Source organism: Caretta caretta, chromosome 24 (assembly GCF_965140235.1).
Source record: "Caretta caretta isolate rCarCar2 chromosome 24, rCarCar1.hap1, whole genome shotgun sequence".
Taxonomy (NCBI): domain Eukaryota; kingdom Metazoa; phylum Chordata; order Testudines; family Cheloniidae; genus Caretta; species Caretta caretta.
Window position 1 is genome coordinate 7933360 of NC_134229.1, and position 22806 is coordinate 7956165.

The 22806-nt window shown below is 41.7% G+C and overlaps 1 protein-coding gene across 1 annotated transcript; it reads right to left on the minus strand.

The window, feature by feature from the left end:
- Positions 1 to 748: 748 nt before the first annotated feature.
- Positions 749 to 10824, minus strand: LOC125625765 (cathepsin K). The gene is made up of 7 exons (XM_048828217.2): positions 10696 to 10824; positions 9315 to 9437; positions 8545 to 8703; positions 7005 to 7229; positions 4643 to 4808; positions 2274 to 2379; positions 749 to 1029 (listed from the first exon to the last, which is right to left on the minus strand). The coding sequence occupies exons 1-7, from the start codon at positions 10822 to 10824 to the stop codon at positions 930 to 932; spliced, it is 1008 nt and encodes a 335-aa protein (XP_048684174.1). The 3' UTR covers positions 749 to 929.
- Positions 10825 to 22806: the final 11982 nt, after the last annotated feature.

Consider the following 22806-nt stretch of genomic DNA (forward strand, 5'->3'; position numbering starts at 1 on the left):
GTGGTGAAATCTCCAGGAATTCGTCCAATGCATCATACATCATATCATACATCATGTCCAAGTGTTTTCAGGTGTGTTTTGAGGTTCTTAAAAACCTGAGCATTAAAAAATGGCATTTTTGGCAAATTAAAAAGCAACAGTTTCACTTGCAAAACCTTGAGAAACTTGATTATAGAAAGGTTCTCAAACTTTCTGAACTATCTATCTCGGTAGTTATATGGCCTCCATCATTACAAAAATTAGCATCTATTCATAGAGTGGACCATACCTTAATAAAGAGATTGTTTTGAGGACACATCTCCTTCAATTTGTGAACACATGCCCCACCTCCACTCCTGTTTGTGACACTAATAGCAATTGCCTACATAGGAAAGTAATATTAGATGCTTTCCTAATATGTTTTTAACTTCTTTTAACGAAACAAGGAGAACCAGTATCATGTGACTAGTTGGCTGAAGTAGTTGGTGTAGATGATTTTCTGAAAGCAACTCCAGGCTGGTTAGGGAACATGAAAGCAATATGTCAAGAGGGCTATAACTAGCACTCATGAAGTTTTATAGCAAGCAAAAAGAAAATGAGTACTTGTGGCACCTTAGAGACTAACCAATTTATTTGAGCATAAGCTTTCGTGAGCTACAGCTCACATAAACTGGTTAGTCTCTAAGGTGCCACAAGTACTCCTTTTCTTTTTGCGAATACAGACTAAACACGGCTGTTACTCTGAAACCTGTCATATAGCAAGCAGTGATTCTTCTTACAGTAGTTTTTTGTTCTTGCATTTAACAGGTCTTTTGGGGTCCATCAAGTTTGTATGATTCAAGACAGGACTTATTTATTGAAGACTACAGTTCTTTGGGGAACTCAGAACAAAATGAATTTAAAAGCATGTTTGACTCTTCATTCCTGCCCACCAGGATTAAGTCTATTTTTCACATCAGTGGATAGCTGGCAAATGAAGCTATTCCACAAAGGTTGCCTCTGTTTTTTGCCATCCGGATATAACCTTGATCACCCCATCTGGTTCCCCAGCTGCAGAAGAGAAACAAAAAATATATATGTGTTTTTATATATAATGTTAAATCTTAATACAGGTTCCCTGGTATTTTTTGTTTTGGGAGGGGGGGTCCTATCGACTTTTTATAGTATGACCATCTTAGCAGGGCAAATCTTGTTACTGCTGTTCCTGACACAAAATTTAATTGTTACAGTTCCTTTTCAGTTGTGGCTGAGTGGAAACTAGAGATGCAGAGCACTTTTACAGATCAGAGTCTGAATGTTTTATAAAAGGAGAGGTCTCCATGAAAAGCAAGATTTTAAATTAAGCATAAATAAGCCTTAGCAAAAATAAAAGTGTGCTCCTAGAACTCAGAATGCAGCACTTCTCTGAAACCATTGCACACTAGAAGTGTATTATAAATAATAAGAAATACAAATAAGCATACCCAGAATTCACTTTGCAGACAGGGATGTATCAATAAACATAATTGTTATCTTTGTCAGAATACAGATACCCTGTTAAAGCTCAATAGTTGGGTAATGGTAATAAGCTCACATCCACACTCAAAGAAAGACTAAAAATGGGGAAAAGACTTCCACAACCTTTTTGAAAAGAGTACCGGGCATGCCCATTAGTTTCATAATTATTATCTGTCTGGTTTGCATTTGAGAATTTTGCAGAATTATCTCATATTTTACTTCAGACCCACACAATGTATTTATTTCCTCTTTGCAGGCCACTAGTCCAGCAATACATCAAAATTATTACGCATTGGAAATCATTTAAAAAACATAATGTCAGAGTTCAGGGCCAAAATCTAGGTCTATAATAAATCATATGAATACATGTTTTTGTAATTGAAAAAGTTCAGTGAAATTTCAAGTAAAATTAAATGTATACACTTGTCTTCTGGAATGAACTATTCCTCTCTGTTTTTGAAACTCAAAGTCTTTAACCTTGTGCTGGTCCATGAGAATCAGAAAGCAAAACTGATTAGAGAAAGGGAATGAAATTAACTAAACTAGTTTGTGTCAAGCTGCCTGTCATGTGCAAAACCTAAACAGAATTAATAGTGAAAAGTAAATTAGAATTTTAAAATATTCTTTTATTTTTAATAATCAGAGATATGGCTAACAGAACAGTTAAAGACTTTTAAAACATATTTTATTTATTTTGATGCTGTCCTTGTAAAGTACTAAACCAGTTCTTTAAGATGAAATTATATTTTAAAGAATTTTTAGTAAAGGTATTTTAATTAAAGAAAACTCATCCTTACCTGTTTTTGACGAGCCAGTATGGCACACCTTTGTCCACACAATATCCCACAACAAGAACGGCATGGTTTAAACGTGAGGAACTGCATTCTGAGTCGTAGTACACACCTGAAAATGTTTTATTTATTTATTTATGAAACAGCAGTGCCCAGAAGCCCCAATCAGGAGCATTGTGCTCCTGTGATAGGCATTGTATAAACGCATAGGAAGACAAAGTCTCTGTCCCAAAGAGGTTACAGTCTAAAGCCCCAATTCTGCAATGAGTTCCACACAAGTACAAAGGTACACCCATGTGGAGCTCATTGCTGGACTGTGGCCTAATTTAAAACAAGAGCTAATGAATGAGTATATAACTGTAGGACAGAAGTGGGGAGGGAGGACAAGGGTGACAGTTCAAAAAAACCAATGGTTGCATAGGTTAACTATATATACCACTTAAGGTTTCTAAATCATTTAAAAGAGAGATGTAAAAATGATATAAAACAGAATAAAGATACAATTGGCAAATCTGCATTTGATTTTGAAACCATTTTCCTAAAACAGGTAACAGGTCAATGGGTTGCTGTTTTGGAAACCTGAACCTCACAGATACAGGATATACTGTTTCACCAATGCTGTAAATGGAGGTAGCCTCATCACTTAGTCTAATCAAAAACAATTTGGGAATCTGACCCTGTAATCCTTTCTTATGTGAAGTTGATGGATCTACTTCTAAATCGGCTTTGCAGGACCAGATGTTAAGATGAATTTTTTTAAGTTCCCAAGCTTCTCTCACTGCTGGAGCACATACAGGAAGATGATTGATTGGTTTCCTTACATCTTTTCCTCAAGTCAGAGAGCCCCTAGTATATCAGCAGAATTATTTCTAAGTAGGATGTTTCCCCACCCCCAATAATTTAATAGAGTCATAGATTCCAAGGCCAGAAGGAATCACTGTGATTATCTAGTCTGACTTCTTGTATAACACAGGTTGTAAAACTTCCTCAGAATAATTCCTAGGGCATATCTTTAAAAAATAAAAATCCAATCTTGATTTAAAAATGGTCCATGATGAAGAATCCACCATGACCCTTGATAAGTTGTTCCAATAGTTAATTACACTCACTTAAAAATGCATGTCTTCTTTCCAGTCTGAATTTGTCTAGCTTCATCTTCTAGTCATTGGATCTTGTTATACCTTTTCCTGCTAGTTTGAATAGCCCATTATTAAATGTTTATTCCCCATGTAGATATTTACAGAATGTAATCAACTCACCCCTTAAATTTTCCAGGGCTGCTCTTCGATCCTGAATCAGCAAACCACTTACTAGCATGTACTTCACTTTAGGCATGTGAGCAGTGTGACAGACTGACATGTACAAACTTTATTGAATTAAGTTAAACCTTACTGAATTATGTTTAACATATTTGGAGTTGTATTAAAAATGCAAATATGTATGCACTATTGTGGGATTGTATGGAACTTCAAAATACTTTTTGGAACACTACTTGTAAAGTGAATTTCCTAGACTGTACTTGAGAGGAGGGAAATGCAAATTATCCCCTCCTGAGCTTGCCTATTGAAGCTACACCCTGGGGAGAGACCAGTTACCTACTCTTGGAAACTCCAGATGAAGGACACTGCACCTTATAAAAAGTGGACTAAACACATTATGAGAGCACTTGTTCTGAGCTGAAGCTGTGATGAACTTGTAGCCCAAGGAATCCACTTGGGTCAGAATCTGAATGACTGCTTCTGCCAGAATCTATGTTAGGGTTGTTGGGGTGAATTCTGGTGAGCTTATTAATATGCATGTAGGTTCTTTTATTGTTTTTTATGTGTTTTCTCTGTAATGCTTTTTACTGTAAAAATAAAATAGGCTTGCATAGGAAGAACTGTGTGGTACTTATAACTTTTGACAATCATTCTGTTATCAAGAAGTAGGTGCCTTAGGTGCCACAAGTACTCCTTTTCTTTTTGCAGATACAGACTAACACGGCTGCTACTCTGAAATTCTGTTATCAGTCTCTGAAGAGAAAGCAAGCAGGTATGGTTGGGGAGCCTATTTCTTCTGGGAATAATTAAGTGAAGGCAGGGAACTGTGTGCATCCTGGAAATAACCCAGTAAGAAGGGAGAGAGACATGTGTCTGCACCCAAGAGAGGCAATGGCTGGGGAGCTGGAAGCTTGAGAATGGTACCCTTGCTAGACCATTGAGGAAAAATACAGATGCAGTTGCCCTGAACCGTGACAATTAGTTCTGTTCATTTCAGTGGAGCTATTCACATGCTTGAAGTTAGGTTTGTGTTTTGTTGATTCAGGGTCTTTGTCTCTAATTTTGTTAAGAACTATTTAGGTCTCAGAAAATACAGGGAAAGAGAAAACTGCTTACCACTGTGGTATTGATGGAAGGATCTCAAACTTGCATCTATAGCAACAGATACTGGTCCCACTGAAGCCACTGTCCTTTCAAGATAAGTTTCATTTCCCTTAGGTATGCTTTTATAGCTGACACAGGTGGCAGCCCGTCCAGAAGTTTTATAACGGCAATTCTTGTTCTGTAGAAGATGGCAGACAGAGATATAAGGGCACAATAAGTATGGCAAGTAAGTTAATGCCAAGTTATATTATCATCTTCATTAATTAACAGAATCCTGTAACAGCCCAGAGGTATATAACATACTGGTTTATTCAGATCTGTTTGTGTGTTTTAGTTCCTTTCCAGTAATTTAGCTCATCCCAGAAAATAGAACTTACTTTTTCACTGTACACAGTGAGTGAGGTAATATCTTTTATTGGACCAACTTCTGTTGGTGAAAGAAACAAACTTTTGAGCCACACAGAGCTCTTCTCCAGGTCTGGGAAAGGTAATTAGAATGTCACAGCTAAATACATGGTGAAAGAGATTGTTAAGGATAGGGAGTTAACACATGAAGAGGAAGTGGGCAATTAACAATTTATCATGGGACCAACACAGCTACAACACCACTGCGAACAACTTGTTCACTGTACACACATGTACTAGCTTGACACACTCCATCCAGTAAATGCCAGTACAGAATATATGTATTAGCCGATATATTACAAAATTATCTGACTCTGTGGTATGCTGGTATATGAAATGGCACCATTATTTCCAGGGCCCCATGAACAGGATGGATATAAATTCTGATTCAGTGGCATGGTTTCCTACTTTCTGTGGCACTGACACTGAAAATGTTGCCACAAATACAGGTAACATTCAAAATGTGGTGTTTGATACAATTTAATTAAATGAACAATGTCAACTTCAAAACAATCGCTCTTCTGTCCGAATTGTTTTAAACCCGTTGTTACAAAAGGAAACACCTGAAATTACTATAATTGTAAAAGATCTCAGAAAAAAAGATTTTTTTCTATTTTACAGTTTGTTTGCTTTGCACATTTGTCAGCTCTTTATGTGTAGTCTGTTTCACAGTTTGCCCTGTATAGTCAGTTACCCCTGTTGTTTGTGTGAATCTTTCACAGAGCAACAAGACTGACAAAAAGCATTTTTAAAAAATAGGAAAATGATTGCAAAACCACAAAAATTGGCAGGTGGCCTCACGCAGCTAGCTTATCTGATCTTATCATTATATTAAATTGAATAGAATTCAGGTAGATGGTGCTCCTTTAAATATGAAAATATACTAGACAATAGTACAATATCCCTGGTGTTTATTTAAATATTAAATTCAATCTTATTGATTTTCCAGTGCTTTGCACCAAGCTTGTTTCTGCTCTCACACGAGTTTTAAACAAGAGTAACTCTCCTGAGTTCAGTGAATTTACTGTTGGTTTACACCAGGGCAACACAGAGCAGTATCATGCCTGTCTTCTGTAGTCATCTATACCTGTGCAAAGTCAGTATTAAGTTGGCATACAATTCTACCAGATCAAAAGGACATCACTGTACACCCAATTTGCATTGACTTCGAACAGTTGCAAATGACTACACAAGGTGCAAGGCAGTGGAAAATGAGGTCCAGTTTATTTGGCTCCCCCACTGCATTTTCAGTTTTCAGTATGCAACAGTGTTTGGTTTTTTTAAATTAATATCACATAATTGCATGGTAGAAGTTGTCAATAGGAAGCTGGAAGTGTTGGCAGCTGGCTAGTGAACAGCTTTGGGGTTTGGACACTCCAAAAGTTGTGGGAAACAGTTGAAGATTGTGAAAAAAGCATATTAGCTACATATGTTTGCTAAAATAATCAACAGTGAAATAGTTAATGCTTATTTAAATTGCCATAATTATGAATGAAGTGGTTCACACTTCTCTGGGAATTGTTCTTTCAAGCACTCTGCAGACTCAGGAAGACAACACGGTATTAGGATTACACTTGGGTCCTGTTTGGAAGGTTTTATAAACATATAGAATTTTTTTTTGTTGTTGTTGTTAAATGAAAGTTTATATTCTGGAACCCAGATCTGTGGTAAGGAATGGATTCTGCTGCAAATTTTGCAGCCACAAAATTGTGGAATATTCAAGGCCCTAATTTTTTCTAGATGATGTTAAAAAAAGACATCACTGTGTGTTTAAATTGAGTTAAAATATGCAGCAAGCAAGAAGGAAAAAACCCAAATATATTAATATGTTAATATAACCATAGTATAAAGTAGAGGTTTGAGTCCTCCCCCTGATTTGTCTTTTAGATAAAACAGTTTATGGTAAAATACAGACTTTTCCAATGTTTTTCCTCCCCAAAGAAACAGCTCTGGCTAAGGTGATACTCACCTGACCTTCATATGGATACGACGTTTCTGAGTCAATGCCACGGTTGTTCATAACATATCTGAAAGCTTTAGTCATAAAGCCTCCATTGCAACCATGGTTGCCATATCTCCAGGAGCAGTCTACTAGGTTCTGGGGACTAAGTGACACCAAACGCCCTGTTTTCTTCTTCAGTTGTCCTTCCAAGGCCCCCACGGCACTGAAAGCCCAACAAGAACCACAAGATCCCTGTGGCACATTGTAAGGTTCAACAACAACAAAAAAGGAGAAACGTTATGGCAGGTGTCATTCATAGTTTAATTATACATTTAAGACAGCAACACTGAGGTAACTCCACCGGCATTATTCCTGATTTACAGCAGCATAAGTGAGAGAAGAGTGAGGGACACAATGCAGTTGTGAGATAGGTATCTTTAACGGACTGAGAAGTAAATATAGCTAGTCTACTTGCAATTCTTGGAGACATATAGCTTCCATAAAATGAGTTTGATAACAATTTTTGCTAACCCAACCCATGAAACAGTATGAATTGGATACATTAAGTATTGGAATGATAAGTCTTAGTTGAAAATGGGTTATGCAGCTTTTCAGATGACAGTTAAAATCCAGTCAATGGCAACAGTGACATTTTTTTTTCTGTGCAATGGCTATTCAGTGTCTTATGTGAATTGGGCCAGATTCCCCAGGTTCTTTTGCAGCACAAAGCGGCCTTAAACCAGCCAGAGATTTTCAACAAAGAATTCTCCTTGTGTAGGAGGAATGTCTGCTGATGAAGAGCTGGATGGTATAGCTGCCTCCCCAACCCCATGAAAGGGGCAAGAGGCAGCGTAGTGGAGCTGAACTCCAGTATGGCTAATGATCCTATGCATAAAGGGTCTTATTCCTTCAGTGCCATCCTTTACACAACAACATAAATTAGAGCAGGATCCAGCAGTCCTGATTCAAGGTGGCACAACTATCTCCCTGCAACCACCACTCTTCACTACATTCAAGCACTGCTCGGGTGTAGTGCAAATCAGTGCCATTGAGTTTAGTGACCTCGGTCCAGTTCCTAGCTGATAGGTGTCCACCCCACAAAAAACACTTCCATGTTTGATACTGAGATCAACCATCCCCTCTCCTTTCAGATCAGGGCTGATGCATGTTGGTAGGAGGTCAGCGGGGGAGAATCTTGCATTGCCATTGCCTATGCCGTACTCTGTCTTCTCTGTATAAGAGCAAAGAATTTAATTCTCTGCTTTTGTTAATGACTCTTTTCACCTACATTAATGCTAAAGTTATTTAAAAAATAAATTAAATTGAATGAACAACTTCAAAGGAAGAGGCATGTTTTTTGCATAAAATAAATTACATGTTGACATGGATAATGCAGATATATAGATATTTTCATAGAATGTCATTTACAAAACATTGTATTGCTGTGACCATGCAGTTCTTCCTCAGCAATGTGAGGAAGGGGGTGGGAGATTTGCACTACTCTGCAATTATGTGGCTTGCAATATTCATTCTCCACCTACTGTAATTTCCACCTCTGAGTTCGCACCTGGTTCTTTACATTGGTGACATAACCACTCTTCCTCCAATCTATGCAGTCTGGGCCCTGATCCTGAATACTTTCTCGAGGCCAATCAACTGTAAGGTTATCCATTTCTGAGTCGGATACCCTGAGTCCTGTCATTGTAGCCGTTACTTCCTCAGATGTCTGTTAAAATAAAAATTAAAAAAGGAATAGAGTATATTAAATCAGTAACTGGTGCCCTAATTGGCCAACATTGTAGCAGTTGACAAATACATGGCAGAAACCGTCTAAGATTTAAACTGTAGATATACTATAAAGAGTGGCTGTGTAAAATGGCACCTCCTTATTCAATGGGGCTTGATCCAAAGCCCACTCCTTTAACAATTCTCTGCTCTTTTTACTTGAGGATCTCAAAGCACAGTGCAAAGGAAGGTAAGTATTATCCTCATTTTACAGGTGTCTAAGGCTACACAGCTATTCAGTGGCAGGATTGTTAACAGAATCTAGATCTCTTGATTCCCAATCCAGTGTCCTAGCCATTGAACTATGTTACTACCCTCTGCGCCCATGTACCTCCTCAGGATCATATTACTTTTGATCATTTACTTTTAAAAGTAATCAGAATACAGGTAACTAGTTAGTGTAATTAATTACACTAGCAATCCTGACCAAGGTGAGGGAAAATCTTTTTACAATTATTATTACTTCTTTAAAAAAAAAGAGCTTGAAATAATAACGCCTAGATTAAAATGTCACTACATAATTTGAGAACAAAGTAGCATGAGGAAATTTACCATGTCTGCAAAGCCATTCATGGCCATTGTGTATGAATGCATTCCCTTTGACTCTTCCAAGTTATGAACTGTAACAATTTTCAGGGTTTTTTCCCAGATCAAGCGCCTGGAAAGCTCTTCCTCCTGAAATAATGAAAGAAATGGGAACATTTTTTGGCCACAAAAATCAGGTTAATAAAAAATTAATTTTTTTGGCAGGATAAATTGTTTTTGTGATTATTTTCCAGTGGGAAATTTCCCAGTGAAACTACATTTTTTTGTTTAATTTTAAATAGAAATTTCATTTTGTTTTGTTTTTCTTCTAACATTTTCACTGTCTTTTCTTCTTTTTTTCCCTTATTACCACAATAAGATGAATAATGTATAGTTTGGGGGAAAGAGGACTCCCAAGTTTTCCTTTTTCCCTTTTCTACTCTAACATTTTAAACTTCTTCCATTTTACAACAGTTACATAATGGCAAAAGGAAAAATGAAATATGCTATTCTAGCTTTTCCAAAGTTAGAGAAGTTTTGCCAAGTTACAGAGTAGAGAAAGGAAAAAACGAAAGAGTAAAAAGTGGAAAGAAAAAAGATATCTTTCATTATTACATTCAGTCGCAAAAATAAATAAATAAATAGAGAAATAGAGAAAAGGGAAAAAACTAAAATCAGACGTTTCAAAAGTTTGACTAATTTTTAGTTTTTTTAAAACCACAACAAAAATCTCAAAATGAATCTGACACAATGAACATTTTTTGTTTCAAAATTTTCAGGTGACAAATTGAAAAATATCAAATGAATCATTTGAAATGAAAATTTTTCATAAGGCAAAAAATGGGTTCAGTTCTCATTAAATTGTCGAGCATGGACAATGTAATTACAATTTTTAAATATTGTGGAGCACTCTGCTTCTTTCTGGTAATTTCCATGGGCAGGAAATATACACCAGATTGAGAGTGAGTAAAGTTATTTTTTTCCTTACAGGAATTTGAGGAAATCAGATCAAAACATAATTGCTTTGGATGAAAAATATTAAGAATGTTTCTCTCCACTTGTGGTATAGTCCAAGAATGTAAATTAGCTTATTAGAAACACAAACTCGAGCTGCACTTTGTAGGCACATTGAAGCAACCTTCAGCTGGAAGTGTAAGTGACCCTTACCACAGTTCGGATATCACTAATAAATCGTTGTGGAGCTGCTCATGATCATATTTAATCCAGATATACCATGATGTTGAACATTTCAGTCTCCAGAACTCTATTCAGTTCTTCTGTTTGTCTTGGCCACTAAATTATTAACCAGTAAAAAGAATCAACCAGGTAGTAGTGGGTATGGTTCTGCCTATGAGTGTTTAGTGCAATATACCATAAAAATAAATATTTAGAATGCAAAGATAATTACCTCACTGCTGTACTGCTTTTGGTAGATTGTCTTCCAGCGTTCCCAGTCTGAATCAAGGGTAGGATCCTTGCCTATGTTGGCAACAGATGCTGCTACCAGAAGCAGTAAAACACTGCCCACTGTTAGCATCTTAAACTGCAAAAGATATAAAACGGATGTCATATAACACAATGTATTACTTTTTTCCCATCACAATCCAGGATCTTTGAAGAGCTCAAAGGAATGGCACAGGCACACAGCAGGTCCTGTGTCTGTGCCTATGCTTTCTCCCCACACAAATATGTATCCGGTGGGCCTGATTCTCCACTCCTTGCATCTTGTCATTTCCACATGTGCAGAATGTAAAATGTATACCAAAACAGAATTCTCCACTCACAGCCGTGGCATTGTGTAACACTCACATTGCGGAGGGGTAAAATGACAGCTATGGTGCAAGGCAGTGGAGAATCAGTTTCAATATTTAGAGAGAGTAGAACTTTCATGGTAAATTTACAGAATTGCAAAGTGTAGTGGTGGTGCCGTTGTCCCTTCCCCTCTGGGTCGGAGGGAGGCCACACCGCCTCACTTCGTTGTCGGGGCCTCCACCTAGTATCAGGGGAATTAGCATAGGCATTAGCGTCCTGTGCAGCCCACCGTCTAGGGTGCTCAGGCCCTACAAGCATGGACTGCGTCCACCTTAGTCTATGGCCTGGGGCCCTTGGGGCAGGGCCAACACTGGCATTAAGTCGCTCCAAACCCATCAGCCCAGGGCAGAGCAATCCCAGCAGTCAATTAGCTCTGGCCTCTGGAGGCAGAGATAGGTTAAACACAGAAATCACTCAGCTCTGGTCTGTTGGTGCAGAGACAGAGCAGCCTAGTAGTCAATTCGCTCTGGGCTCTCGTTACAGAACCAGAGCAAATCCAGGCATCAATCAGCCCTGGCTTCATGATACAGCCAAAAGCCCACCCAGCGGTCAATGAGTTCTGGGCTCTTGTAGCAGAGCCAGAACCAGCCAGCAGTTAATTAGCTCTGGGCTCTGGCAGCAGAGCCAGAGAAAACCCAGGGGTCAGGCGTCCTACCTCCAGCGGACGACCAACAAACCCAGGCTGCTGGACCTGACGAGGGGAGGCTGCCACCCCAGGAGTGGGGTGGCAGGTGGGGTCTGGTCCCACCCTACTCCACCGGTCCCCAACCCGGAGCCTTAAGAGTAGTGGAATGGTCCACCACTGAGTCAGAGGGATCCCAGCTACAACACGCTGATTGTCCCTCAGGTAGAGTTATAGCCAGACTAAGGTTGGCTGTCCCTGGGCCACTTCCTCCCCTCCCCTCGGGGTGTACCTGGAGTAGCCAGCCTCCTCTGGATAGGTGGCCCACTGCAGTCCTGACAGGTCTGTGGCAGCAGTAAGTTCACTGGGCTCAGCAGCAGGGTTGGTGGCCGGGAGCGAGCTGGGTCCGTCTGCCTCCTCTGGTGTCTTGGCCCCAGCTGAGCAGGAGGGAGGCCACACCACCTCACTACACAAACATTTTAATCAATATTTGAAATATTCCTCCAAACAGTCACAAATAATATTACTCTATGAAAACCAGTTAAGTATGCCCAGTATTTGTGAATCTGCTTTCCGATCATTTCCAACGTTTACTCCTAGATCTTTAAAAGAGAAGAGCAGCTATCATACTCACCACTGGACCCCCTTATTGGTTAAGACCAAGAACAGAATAAGCCATAGAAATTTAACCCCCCGCTTATCCCATGAGGTGCTCCCTCTGGGATAGCGTGGAGTCCCATTGAGCAGGGCAATGTGAAGGAAGCTCACTGAGTCGTTGTGTCTATTTTGTTATGGATAGGAGATGTCACTTCTGTCTTTGGGACTGTTGATCCTGCACCCTTCACTGCACTAAATGTACGAGGGGGCAGAAATAGAGAAAAACAGAGAAAGTAAGATAAGTCAATACACGTAGCATATATGCAAATTACCTGTTAAATTGCTGTGATCCTGAGACAGTACTCCTTCTTTGCACTTACGGACCAGGCTGAGGACAACAGAGCACAGACCAAGTTTACCAAGTCTGGATGTAGCAAAGGTTCTCGCGTGCTTTATAAAGTCAAGGATCCAGCGGTCAACTGGAGAAGTTCCCTATGCAGAGATTTCATTTTCTTTAAATGTGCTTTCTATCATGAAAACAGACTATTTCTTGCTCAAGACTTGTTTTGTAATGATTAAGCAGGCACAAAAACCAAGTGGAAGGGAACAAAAGCAGAACCCTTCCCATCCACTTTTGCTTCCCCCACTAATTCTACCCGGTTTGTGAGCAGCAGGTCAAGAAAAGCGCCCCCCCAGTTGGCTCCTCTAGCACTTGCGCCAGGAAATTGTCCCCTACGCTTTCCAAAAACTTCCTGGATTGTCTATGCACCGCTGTATTGCTCTCCCAGCAGATATCAGGAAAATTAAAGTCACCCATGAGAATCAGGGCATGCGATCTAGTAGCTTCCGTGAGCTGCCGGAAGAAAGCCTCATCTACCTCATCCCCCTGGTCCGGTGGTCTATAGCAGACTCCCACCACTACATCACTCTTGTTGCACACACTTCTAAACTTAATCCAGAGACACTCAGGTTTTTCTGCAGTTTCGTACCGGAGCTCTGAGTAGTCATACTGCTCCCTTACATACAGTGCTACTCCCCCACCTTTTCTGCCCTGCCTGTCCTTCCTGAACAGTTTATAACCATCCATGACAGTACTCCAGTCATGCGAGTTATCCCACCAAGTCTCTGTTATTCCAATCACGTCATAGTTCCTTGACATCACCAGGACCTCCAGTTCTCCCTGCTTGTTTCCAAGGCTTTGTGCATTTGTATATAAGCACTTGAGATAACCTGTTGATCGCCCCTCATTCCCAGTATGAAGCAGGAGCCCTCCCCTCACAGACATTCCTGCCTGTGCTTCCTCCCGGTATCCCACTTTCCCACTTACCTCAGGGCTTTGGTCTCCTTCCCCCGGTGAACCTAGTTTAAAGCCCTCCTCACTAGGTTAGCCAGCCTGCTGGCAAAGATGCTCTTCCCTCTCTTCGTAAGATGGAGCCTGTCTCTGCCCAGCACTCCTCCGTCATGGAACACCATCCCATGGTCAAAGAATCCAAAGCCTTCTCTCTGACACCACCTGCCTAGCCATTCGTTGACTTCCATGATTCGACGGTCCCTACCTAGGCCTTTTCCTTCCACGGGGAGGATGGACGAGAACACCACTTGCGCCTCCAACTCCTTTATCCTTCTTCCTAGAGCCACATAGTCCGCAGTGATCCGCTCAAGGTCATTCTTGGCAGTATCATTGGTGCCCACGTGGAGAAGCAGGAAGGGGTAGCGATCCGAGGGCTTGATGAGTCTCGGCAGTCTCTCCGTCACATCGCGAATCTTAGCCCCTGGCAAGCAGCAGACTTCTCGGTTTTCCCGGTCAGGGCGGCAGATAGATGACTCAGTCCCCCGGAGGAGAGAGTCCCCGACCACCACCACCCGCCTTCTCCTCTTGGGAGTGGTGGTCGTGGAACCCCCAACCTCAGGACATAGCATCTCATGCCTTCCAACCAGTGGAGTCTCCTTCTGCTTTCTCGCCCCAGACATATCATCTGGTCCACTCTCCGCAACGATACCTGTGGAGAGAACATGTTTTGTTTCTTGACTTTAGCAAAGCTTTTGACACGGTCTCCCACAGTATTCTTGTCAGCAAGTTAAGGAAGTATGGGCTGGATGAATGCACTATAAGGTGGGTAGAAAGCTGGCTAGATTGTCGGGCTCAACGGGTAGTGATCAATGGCTCCATGTCTAGTTGGCAGCCGGTATCAAGTGGAGTGCCCCAAGGGTCGGTCCTGGGGCCGGTTTTGTTCAATATCTTCATAAATGATCTGGAGGATGGTGTGGATTGCACTCTCAGCAAATTTGCGGATGATACTAAACTTGGAGGAGTGGTAGATACGCTGGAGGGGAGGGATAGGATACAGAAGGACCTAGACAAATTGGAGGATTGGGCCAAAAGAAATCTGATGAGGTTCAATAAGGATAAGTGCAGGGTCCTGCACTTAGGACGGAAGAACCCAATGCACAGCTACAGACTAGGGACCGAATGGCTAGGCAGAAGTTCTGCGGAAAAGGACCTAGGGGTGACAGTGGACGAGAAGCTGGATATGAGTCAGCAGTGTGCCCTTGTTGCCAAGAAGGCCAATGGCATTTTGGGATGTATAAGTAGGGGCATAGCGAGCAGATCGAGGGACGTGATTGTTCCCCTCTATTCGACATTGGTGAGGCCTCATCTGGAGTACTGTGTCCAGTTTTGGGCCCCACACTACAAGAAGGATGTGGATAAATTGGAGAGAGTCCAGCGAAGGGCAACAAAAATGATTAGGGGTCTGGAACACATGACTTATGAGGAGAGGCTGAGGGAGCTGGGATTGTTTAGTCTGCAGAAGAGAAGAATGAGGGGGGATTTGATAGCTGCTTTCAACTACCTGAAAGGGGGTTCCAAAGAGGAGGGATCTAGACTGTTCTCAGTGGTAGCAGATGACAGAACGAGGAGTAATGGTCTCAAGTTGCAGTGGGGGAGGTTTAGATTGGATATTAGGAAAAACTTTTTCACTAAGAGGGTGGTGAAACACTGGAATGCGTTGCCTAGGGAGGTGGTAGAATCTCCTTCCTTAGAGGTTTTTAAGGTCAGGCTTGACAAAGCCCTGGCTGGGATGATTTAACTGGGAATTGGTCCTGCTTCGAGCAGGGGGTTGGACTAGATGACCTTCTGGGGTCCCTTCCAACCCTGATATTCTATGATTCTATAACCCTTTGGAACTGAAAGCATTTAACTGAACGCAACCTCTCACATCAGGATTGAGGCACTTTGCTAGGGGCCACAGTGGGAGATGCTTACAGTGCCACTGCCTTGTCTCTCTCACCAACGGAAGTTGGTCCAATAAATGATACTACCTCACCCACTTTGTCTCTCCAGTTTTACACTTCAGTTTTTCTACACTAAACCAAGAACTTCACCCTCCAAGTTATGCATCTGACACTTTTCAACTACATTATCACTAGATTTGCTGAAAAACACATTAAATAAAGGTTTCAGAGTAGCAGCCGCGTTAGTCTGTATTCGCAAAAAGAACAGGAGTACTTGTGGCACCTTAGAGACTAACCAATTTATTTGAGCATAAGCTTTCGTGAGCTACAGCTCACTTCAAATGCATCCGATGAAGTGAGCTGTAGCTCACGAAAGCTCATGCTCAAATAAATTTGTTAGTCTCTAAGGTGCCACAAGTACTCCTTTGCTTTTTACATTAAATAAACGAATTCTCAGTGAAGAGGCATTTTTAAATGAAATCAAACTAATCTACATTTTGAGGTGATTAATACAGATAAGTTGATAATTTCACAGATTTCCATTTGCAAGCATTTTACTGGAGTGGGCAGACGATCCTTAGCAATGCAAGGACGGGGGTAGGAGCTTTGCATAGCTCAGTAAACATGGTCATTTCCGTTTTTATTTTCCACCTGCTTTAATTTCCAACTTTGCATTCACATCATGTATTTTACTTTGGTGACATAACCTTTCCTCTTTTGTTCCAGGCTGGGTGCTGAATAGTTTTTTCAGGTCAATAGTCTGTAAGGTTATTCATTTCTGAGTCAGAGATCTTGAGCCTGATGATCATAGAAGCTACTTCCTCCAAAGTCTACTTAAAAAAGAAAGAAAGAAAAAAAGAGAAGCGAATACAGAAAAAAATTACCAGTAATTACCAGTGTGCGAGGGCAACATGAGTCAATGGATCTGCTTTCTTTTAGTATCCGGAGTTTAGATGTGCTGATTTTAGTGACAAAATGAAAGTGCTTTATTCTCCTATTGGCCCTAAAGATCAAACACAGCTAAGTGAGCCGGATTCAGTTCTGATTTGTATCAATAGAACTGTTAACTAAGTTCCAGTCGCAGGAACTAAGTTACGTCTGCAATTCCATCAGAGACATGGAGTCAGACTGGGATAGCTGGGGGCATAATTTTAAGACAATGAGGTTGCGGAGGTGTAAGTGAGGGCAGAGTTTGGTGAGCAAGTTCTTTATTCTTGGTGATCAAGAAGTACCCAGCTTGAATTTCAGATCCCAAGTCCAGTGTGCAGTGGCAGTTAGGAAAAAAAATCTTTTTATTTGTAAACTGATCAGATTTGCTCTGTAGTTAACATGGAGAGCCACAACGCCATTTTTAACATGACTTATCAGCCACACTTCAAGCCCTTGATCCTGCAACCAAGGTTGTTGTGTTCCATTGCAAATCTGAACGGAGGCTATGCATGAACACAAAGAGGGTTAACTGCTCGACATAGGCCTCCACGGTGAGAGAAAATCAATCTCTAGTTTCTTGCACACCTACTCCTTGAGGCCAGGTGTACACTACAGACCTACGCTGGTATAACTACATTGCTCAGAGTGTGAAAAATCCACCCCGCTGAGCAACATAGTTATACCAACCTTAACCCCCACATGCAGACAGCACTGTGTCAGTGGGAGAACTTCTCCGGTCAACATAGCTACCACCTCTCAGGAAAGTGGATTAACTCTGCCAACGGGAGATCACTAAAGCACTATAGCAACACCACAGCATGGGTGCAGCTGCGCCAATGCAGCCTTTTTTGCATAGACCTGCCCTTACTCTGAAGAGTGCAACCTTGAATGAGATTTTAGGGCCTTTTTCGTAGTTACGTTAAGGCTCACTTACATTGCTCTGGCAGCCTAAAGTGCCTTAAAGTGGGTACAAATGTATTTTATACTTATGGTGAACCCTCTTTCAACTGCCAGAGTGGTGCAAAAGGGGCTTAGCAAAATTGAGAATTAGACCCATGGTCTTTTGTTGTCTGATCATGCAAGAAAATTATCTTCACGAACAGGAGAAATGGTTGAGAAACTAAATAGGATGAAATTCAAAAAGGACAAATGCAAAATGCTATACTTAGGAAGGAATAATCAATTGCACAAATAAAAATGGGAAATGACTTCATAGGAAGGAGTTCTGCAGAAAAGGATTTGAACATTATAGTGGATCACAAACTAAATATGAGTCAACAATGTAATACTGTTGCAAAAAAAAGCAAACATCATTCTGGGATGTATTAGCAGAAGTGTTGTAAGCAAAAATACGAGAAGTAATTCTTCCACTCTACTCAGCACTAAAGCCTCAACTGAAGGATTGTGTGCAGTTTTAGGCACCAGACTTTGGGAAAGATGTGGGCAAACTGGAAAAAGTTGAGAGGAGAGCAACAAAAATGATTAAAGGTCTAGAAAACATGGCCTAAGAGGAAAGATTGGAAATACTGGGTTTGTTTAGTTGAGAGAAGAGAAGACCCACAGCGAGGCCATGGCTGACCTGAGTTGCCTGACTCAGGCTCATGGGGCTTGGGCTGTGGGGCTATAAAATTGCAGTGTAGACATTCAGGCTCGGGCTGGAGCCCAGGCTCTGAGACTCGGTGCAGTGTGTCTTTTATCACACTGTAGACATACCCTTCGTCACTGCTTCAGCTCTTGCTCACCACTCTCTGCTAGCACAGGCAGGTGAAGGTGCTGACACTATTATCCAAGTCTGCCTGCTCCACGGACTTTATCACTGATTTAGGGCTACCACCTTTTCTTATCTTTCCTGGAGGATAAACTAATCCCATTGTGATGATGCCTTCATGTGATTTCACCGAACTTTGCAACGTTTTCACTTCCCAGTTGCACTGATGGGTTGGTGGGGTTGTTGTGTTGTACTGGAGGGTTGCATTTTGGCGCAAACTAATCCCATTGTGATGATGGCTTCATGTGATTTCACTGAACGTTGCAACGTTTTCACTTTCACAATGGAGGGTTGCATTTTGGCGCAATGGTACCCTGTGTGGAAATCACACAAGCCAGTGGGTGGCTGCTATCTCATGACAGAACATCACATCATGATGTCAAAAGGATACTAGTGACTCAAACTGCCTGCGAATGACAGGGCATCATAAGGCCCCATGAAAAGTAAGGCTAATCCAGTGGATAATTATGAAAATTCAGCACCTATGACTTTCAAATTGACCCCAGCTTTCCCAAAATGTATTCTTGTCATCCCTACTGTTGTTTCATTGTCATGCAAGAGCAAAGAAGTCCTGTTATTTCACATAATTTTGGTCTAGAGTACAGTAAATTTAACTAGATGAGAGCATGATTATTAAAATGTTCAGTTTTAATCCCTTTAAGTTATTTCTAAGAATATTGTTTCCTTTGGATTTAGCAACCGTTAAAACAAACTAATGCTCTGTCCAAACTCACATTTTGCTTATTACTCTCCAGTAATAATTGCCCTTCCACCATCCAACTTTGGCTTACCTCACCTGGTACTGTAGTGGATAGACTGCCAAAGTAGGAGTCAGGAGCTTTGGGTTCTATTCCCACCTCTGACAGTAGCCTGCTGGGTGAGCTTGGGCATGTCACTTCCCTGTTCTGGTTTCAGTTCCCCCAGCTGAAAAATAGGGTTAATGATACTGACGTTTGCAAAGTGCTTTGAGATCTACTGATGAAAAGCAATAAATAAAAGCTAGGGATTATTAGTATTCCCCAATTACTTCTCTCAGAAAAGGCCTGTAGGCATGAGGCCACTGACCTACCAACTTCAGTAATAGGTAATAATACATAATACCCAGGACAATAGTAATAATAATGCATAGCATACTTATAATGCATAGTATTTACATAGTACCATCCATCCAAATACTTCAAAGCACTTTACAAAATTGAGTTGATAGCAGTGTCACCATTTTAGAGGTGAGGAAACTGAGGCACAGAGCATAAACAATTTATCTAAAGTCAGTACAGGCAGGCCTTTTTCTCACTGGAATTAAAGCCATTATAATTATTTCAAAGGCATAAAAAAGACCCACGGCTCAGCGCCTGAGCCCAAATGTCTACTCCACTATTTTTAATCAGATGACCTGAGCTCTGAGACTTGCCGCCGTGGGTTTGTTTGGTTTTGGTTTGGTTTTTTTTTGGCTGTGTAGATGTACCCTGAGATGAAAGGTTCTATAGCAGTGCAAAGGCTAATAGGGCCAGATCTTCAGTTGCTATAAATCAGCATAGCTCCTATTATGAATAACCCTCGGAACACAAAAAGAAAAGGAGGACTTGGCACCTTAGAGACTAACAAATTTATTTGAGCATAAGCTTTCATGAGCTACAGCTCACTTCATCAGATGCATTCAGTGGAAAATACAGTGAGGAGATTTATATACACAGAGAACATGAAACAATGGGTGTTACCATACACACTGTAACAAGAGTGATCAGGTAAGGTGAGCTTCATTATCAGCAGGAGAGCGGGGCGGGCAGGAGAGGGACGGACCTTTGGTAGTGATAATCAAGGTGGGCCATTTCCAGCAGTTGACAAGAACGTCTGAGGAACAGTGGTGGTGGTGGTGAGGGGGAATAAACATGGGGAAACAGTTTTACTTTGTGTAATGACCCATCCACTCCCAGTCTTTATTCAAGCCTAAATTAATTGTATCCAGTTTGCAAATTAATTCCAATTCAGCAGTCTCTCATTGGAGTCTGTTTTTGAAGTTTTTTTGTTGAAGAATTGCCACTTTTAGGTCTGTAATCGAGTGACCAGAGAGATTGAAGTGATCTCCGACTGGTTTTTGAATGTCATAATTCTTGACGTCCGATTTGTGTCCATTTATTCTTTTATGTAGAGACTGTCCAGTTTGGCCAATGTACATGGCAGAGGGGCATTGCTGGCACATATCACATTGGTAGATATGCAGGTGAATGAGCCTCTGATAGTGTGGCTGCAAAAGGTTTCCCCCCTGTCCCCGCTCCTGCTGATAATAGCTCACCTTACCTGATCACTCTCGTTACAGTGTGTATGGTAACACCCATTGTTTCATGTTCTCTGTGTATATAAATCTCCGCACTGTATTTTCCACTGAATGCATCCGATGAAGTGAGCTGTAGCCCACGAAAGCTTATGCTCAAATAAATTTGTTAGTCTCTAAGGTGCCACAAGTCCTCCTTTTCTTTTTGCGGATACAGACTAAGATGGCTGCTACTCTGAAACCTCGGAACACAGATTGCATAGCAATGAAATGCTTGCGAGGATGAATATATTTGCCTGCTGCAGCCTCTAAAGTGTCACATATCAGCTTCCTGCATTTTTGTGCCTGCTTATTCACCACAAAACAATGACTGAGCAAGCTGGGAAGTTCAGAGAAATAATAACCCATGTTCTTACGGTAAAGGACTGAAGAAATGAAAAGGAAACTTCTGCATTGAGAATTTCGCCAGCTGGATTCCTGGCTTGATAGCGCACCTGTGTTACCCTCGCTACGTTCAGACTCTGTACGCCCAGCACGTGCTCTGCACTCCTGTTGTCCTCAGCCTTAGATAAAGGAAAAAAGTTTCTTGTAGTGCAGCGATACAGTTGTGTCTGGGGATCACGGCACTGGAAAAGGCAATTTTCATCCAGGCTGCTTGGAAGCGTCTTTCATCTGATTTTCTCTGCTTCTCTCTCTCCATTCTCCTTCCGCCTACTTTTGCTGAATGCATGTGGAGGGTGCACAATTCACTGGATAGCCCAGGTTGCTAGTGTTTGCTTTGCAGCCTTTGGGTTAAAAAAAAGAAAATCTACACACATGGACAGGGCAGACACATGTTGATCCATCGACGTGGCCCTTGCTGCCATGTAGCTGCACCAAGGGAGTGAGGTATTTTTCCCATCATAGGCACTGACTCTGTAGGTGCTTCGGGGCTCAAGCACCTGTAGACAAAAAATTGTGGGTGCTCAGCACCCACCAACCACAGCTGTTTGGCAACACTCCCAATGAGCTGTTCCAGGGTGCCACCAAGCGGCTGTTTGGCGACTGGGGGAGGCGCTTGGGGGAGGGCAGAGGGCAGGGAGAAGGCAGGGGCCTTGAGGAGGAGTTGGAGCTGGGGGGCGGGAAGAGGCGGAGCAAGGGTGGGGCCTCAAGGCCGGGCCGGAAAGGGGTAGGGCCTTGGGGCAGAACGTGTGTGAAAAATAAAAGTCAGCACCTATGTTTCACACCTGACACAGCCTTTGTTCCAACCCAATTTGAGACAGCAACAATGCCAATGAGCACCATGATCAAAGCAGTGTAGACAGAAAGCGATTAAGGCTCACAACATCCTGGGGAGGCTTGTGGATAGCGAACTAAAAATACCCTCCTCCTTGGTGAGGCCTGCTGCAATAAGTTCTAATTTCTGAGGCTTGTCTCAGATCCACAAGATAGATCAGTTGTGGGGATTTTCCCCTCAGAGACTCTACACCGTTCTTACACAAAGCAATTAGATTAAAAGGTGCCTAAGGTTAGCATCGTGTGTAGGGCTAGGGTATAAGCCCTTTAAATAGACCAGTAAGTGCTTCTCGAGGGCTCGCAAACTATTTAAAGGCTTGCATAGCTGTTGGTATTTTAACAGGCCACATTTCCAGCTCTCAACAGACCATTCTGGAGTACAGAGATCTATATTTGTGGCTGGCAATGCTGCAGTGGTTCTCTTGTTCTCATTCTGCATATACACTCTTGGTCACTGAAATATGCACCCCAGGCTTTGGAAGGAGAAAGAACCTAGAATTAGTTTTAAGAAAAATAAAATATTGTTAATTATCTTCTGATTTTTACATGAAATTCCAGGGTTCCTGGGGCTCTAGACAGTTGCCTTTGGAGGTGTCAGAGACCAGCAATGAAAGAAGTAAAATAAAATATCTGTGGTAGGCCTGATTCCCCATTGCCATGCCCTTTGTGTGGCCACTTACAACACCTCAAAGTGGGCAGAAAGTGCTACCAGAACATTGCTCCTGAAGAGTTTTTCACCCACTTTGCACTGGTGCAAATGACTGAACAGTTATAGAATCCTCCCTTTGCCCCTCAGATCAGAAAGGACGCTGATGCAGCCATAGCTAGTCTGGATTACCCCTCTCAAGCCCCCTGTCCTGGTCTCCTCCCAATTCTCCCCATGCTGTGGCCACAGCACCCACTAAAAGGGCCAGGGGCTGTCCATATTAGAGCCATATACTGGACTGTGGGCCTGCCCCCTCACTTCCCAGCTCAGTTGTCAGCTGGGCTGGCATCCATCTGGGGCTTG

Coding starts and splice junctions, on each gene's coding strand:
- LOC125625765 (XM_048828217.2), bottom strand. CDS start 10,824: ATGCTAACAGTGGGCAGTGTTTTACTGCTTCTGGTAGCAGCATCTGTT. Junction 4,809..7,004: donor CGTATCCATATGAAGGTCAG/GTGAGTATCACC, acceptor CATCTTCTACAG/AACAAGAATTGCCGTTATAA. Junction 2,380..4,642: donor CTTCCATCAATACCACAGTG/GTAAGCAGTTTT, acceptor AAACATTTTCAG/GTGTGTACTACGACTCAGAA.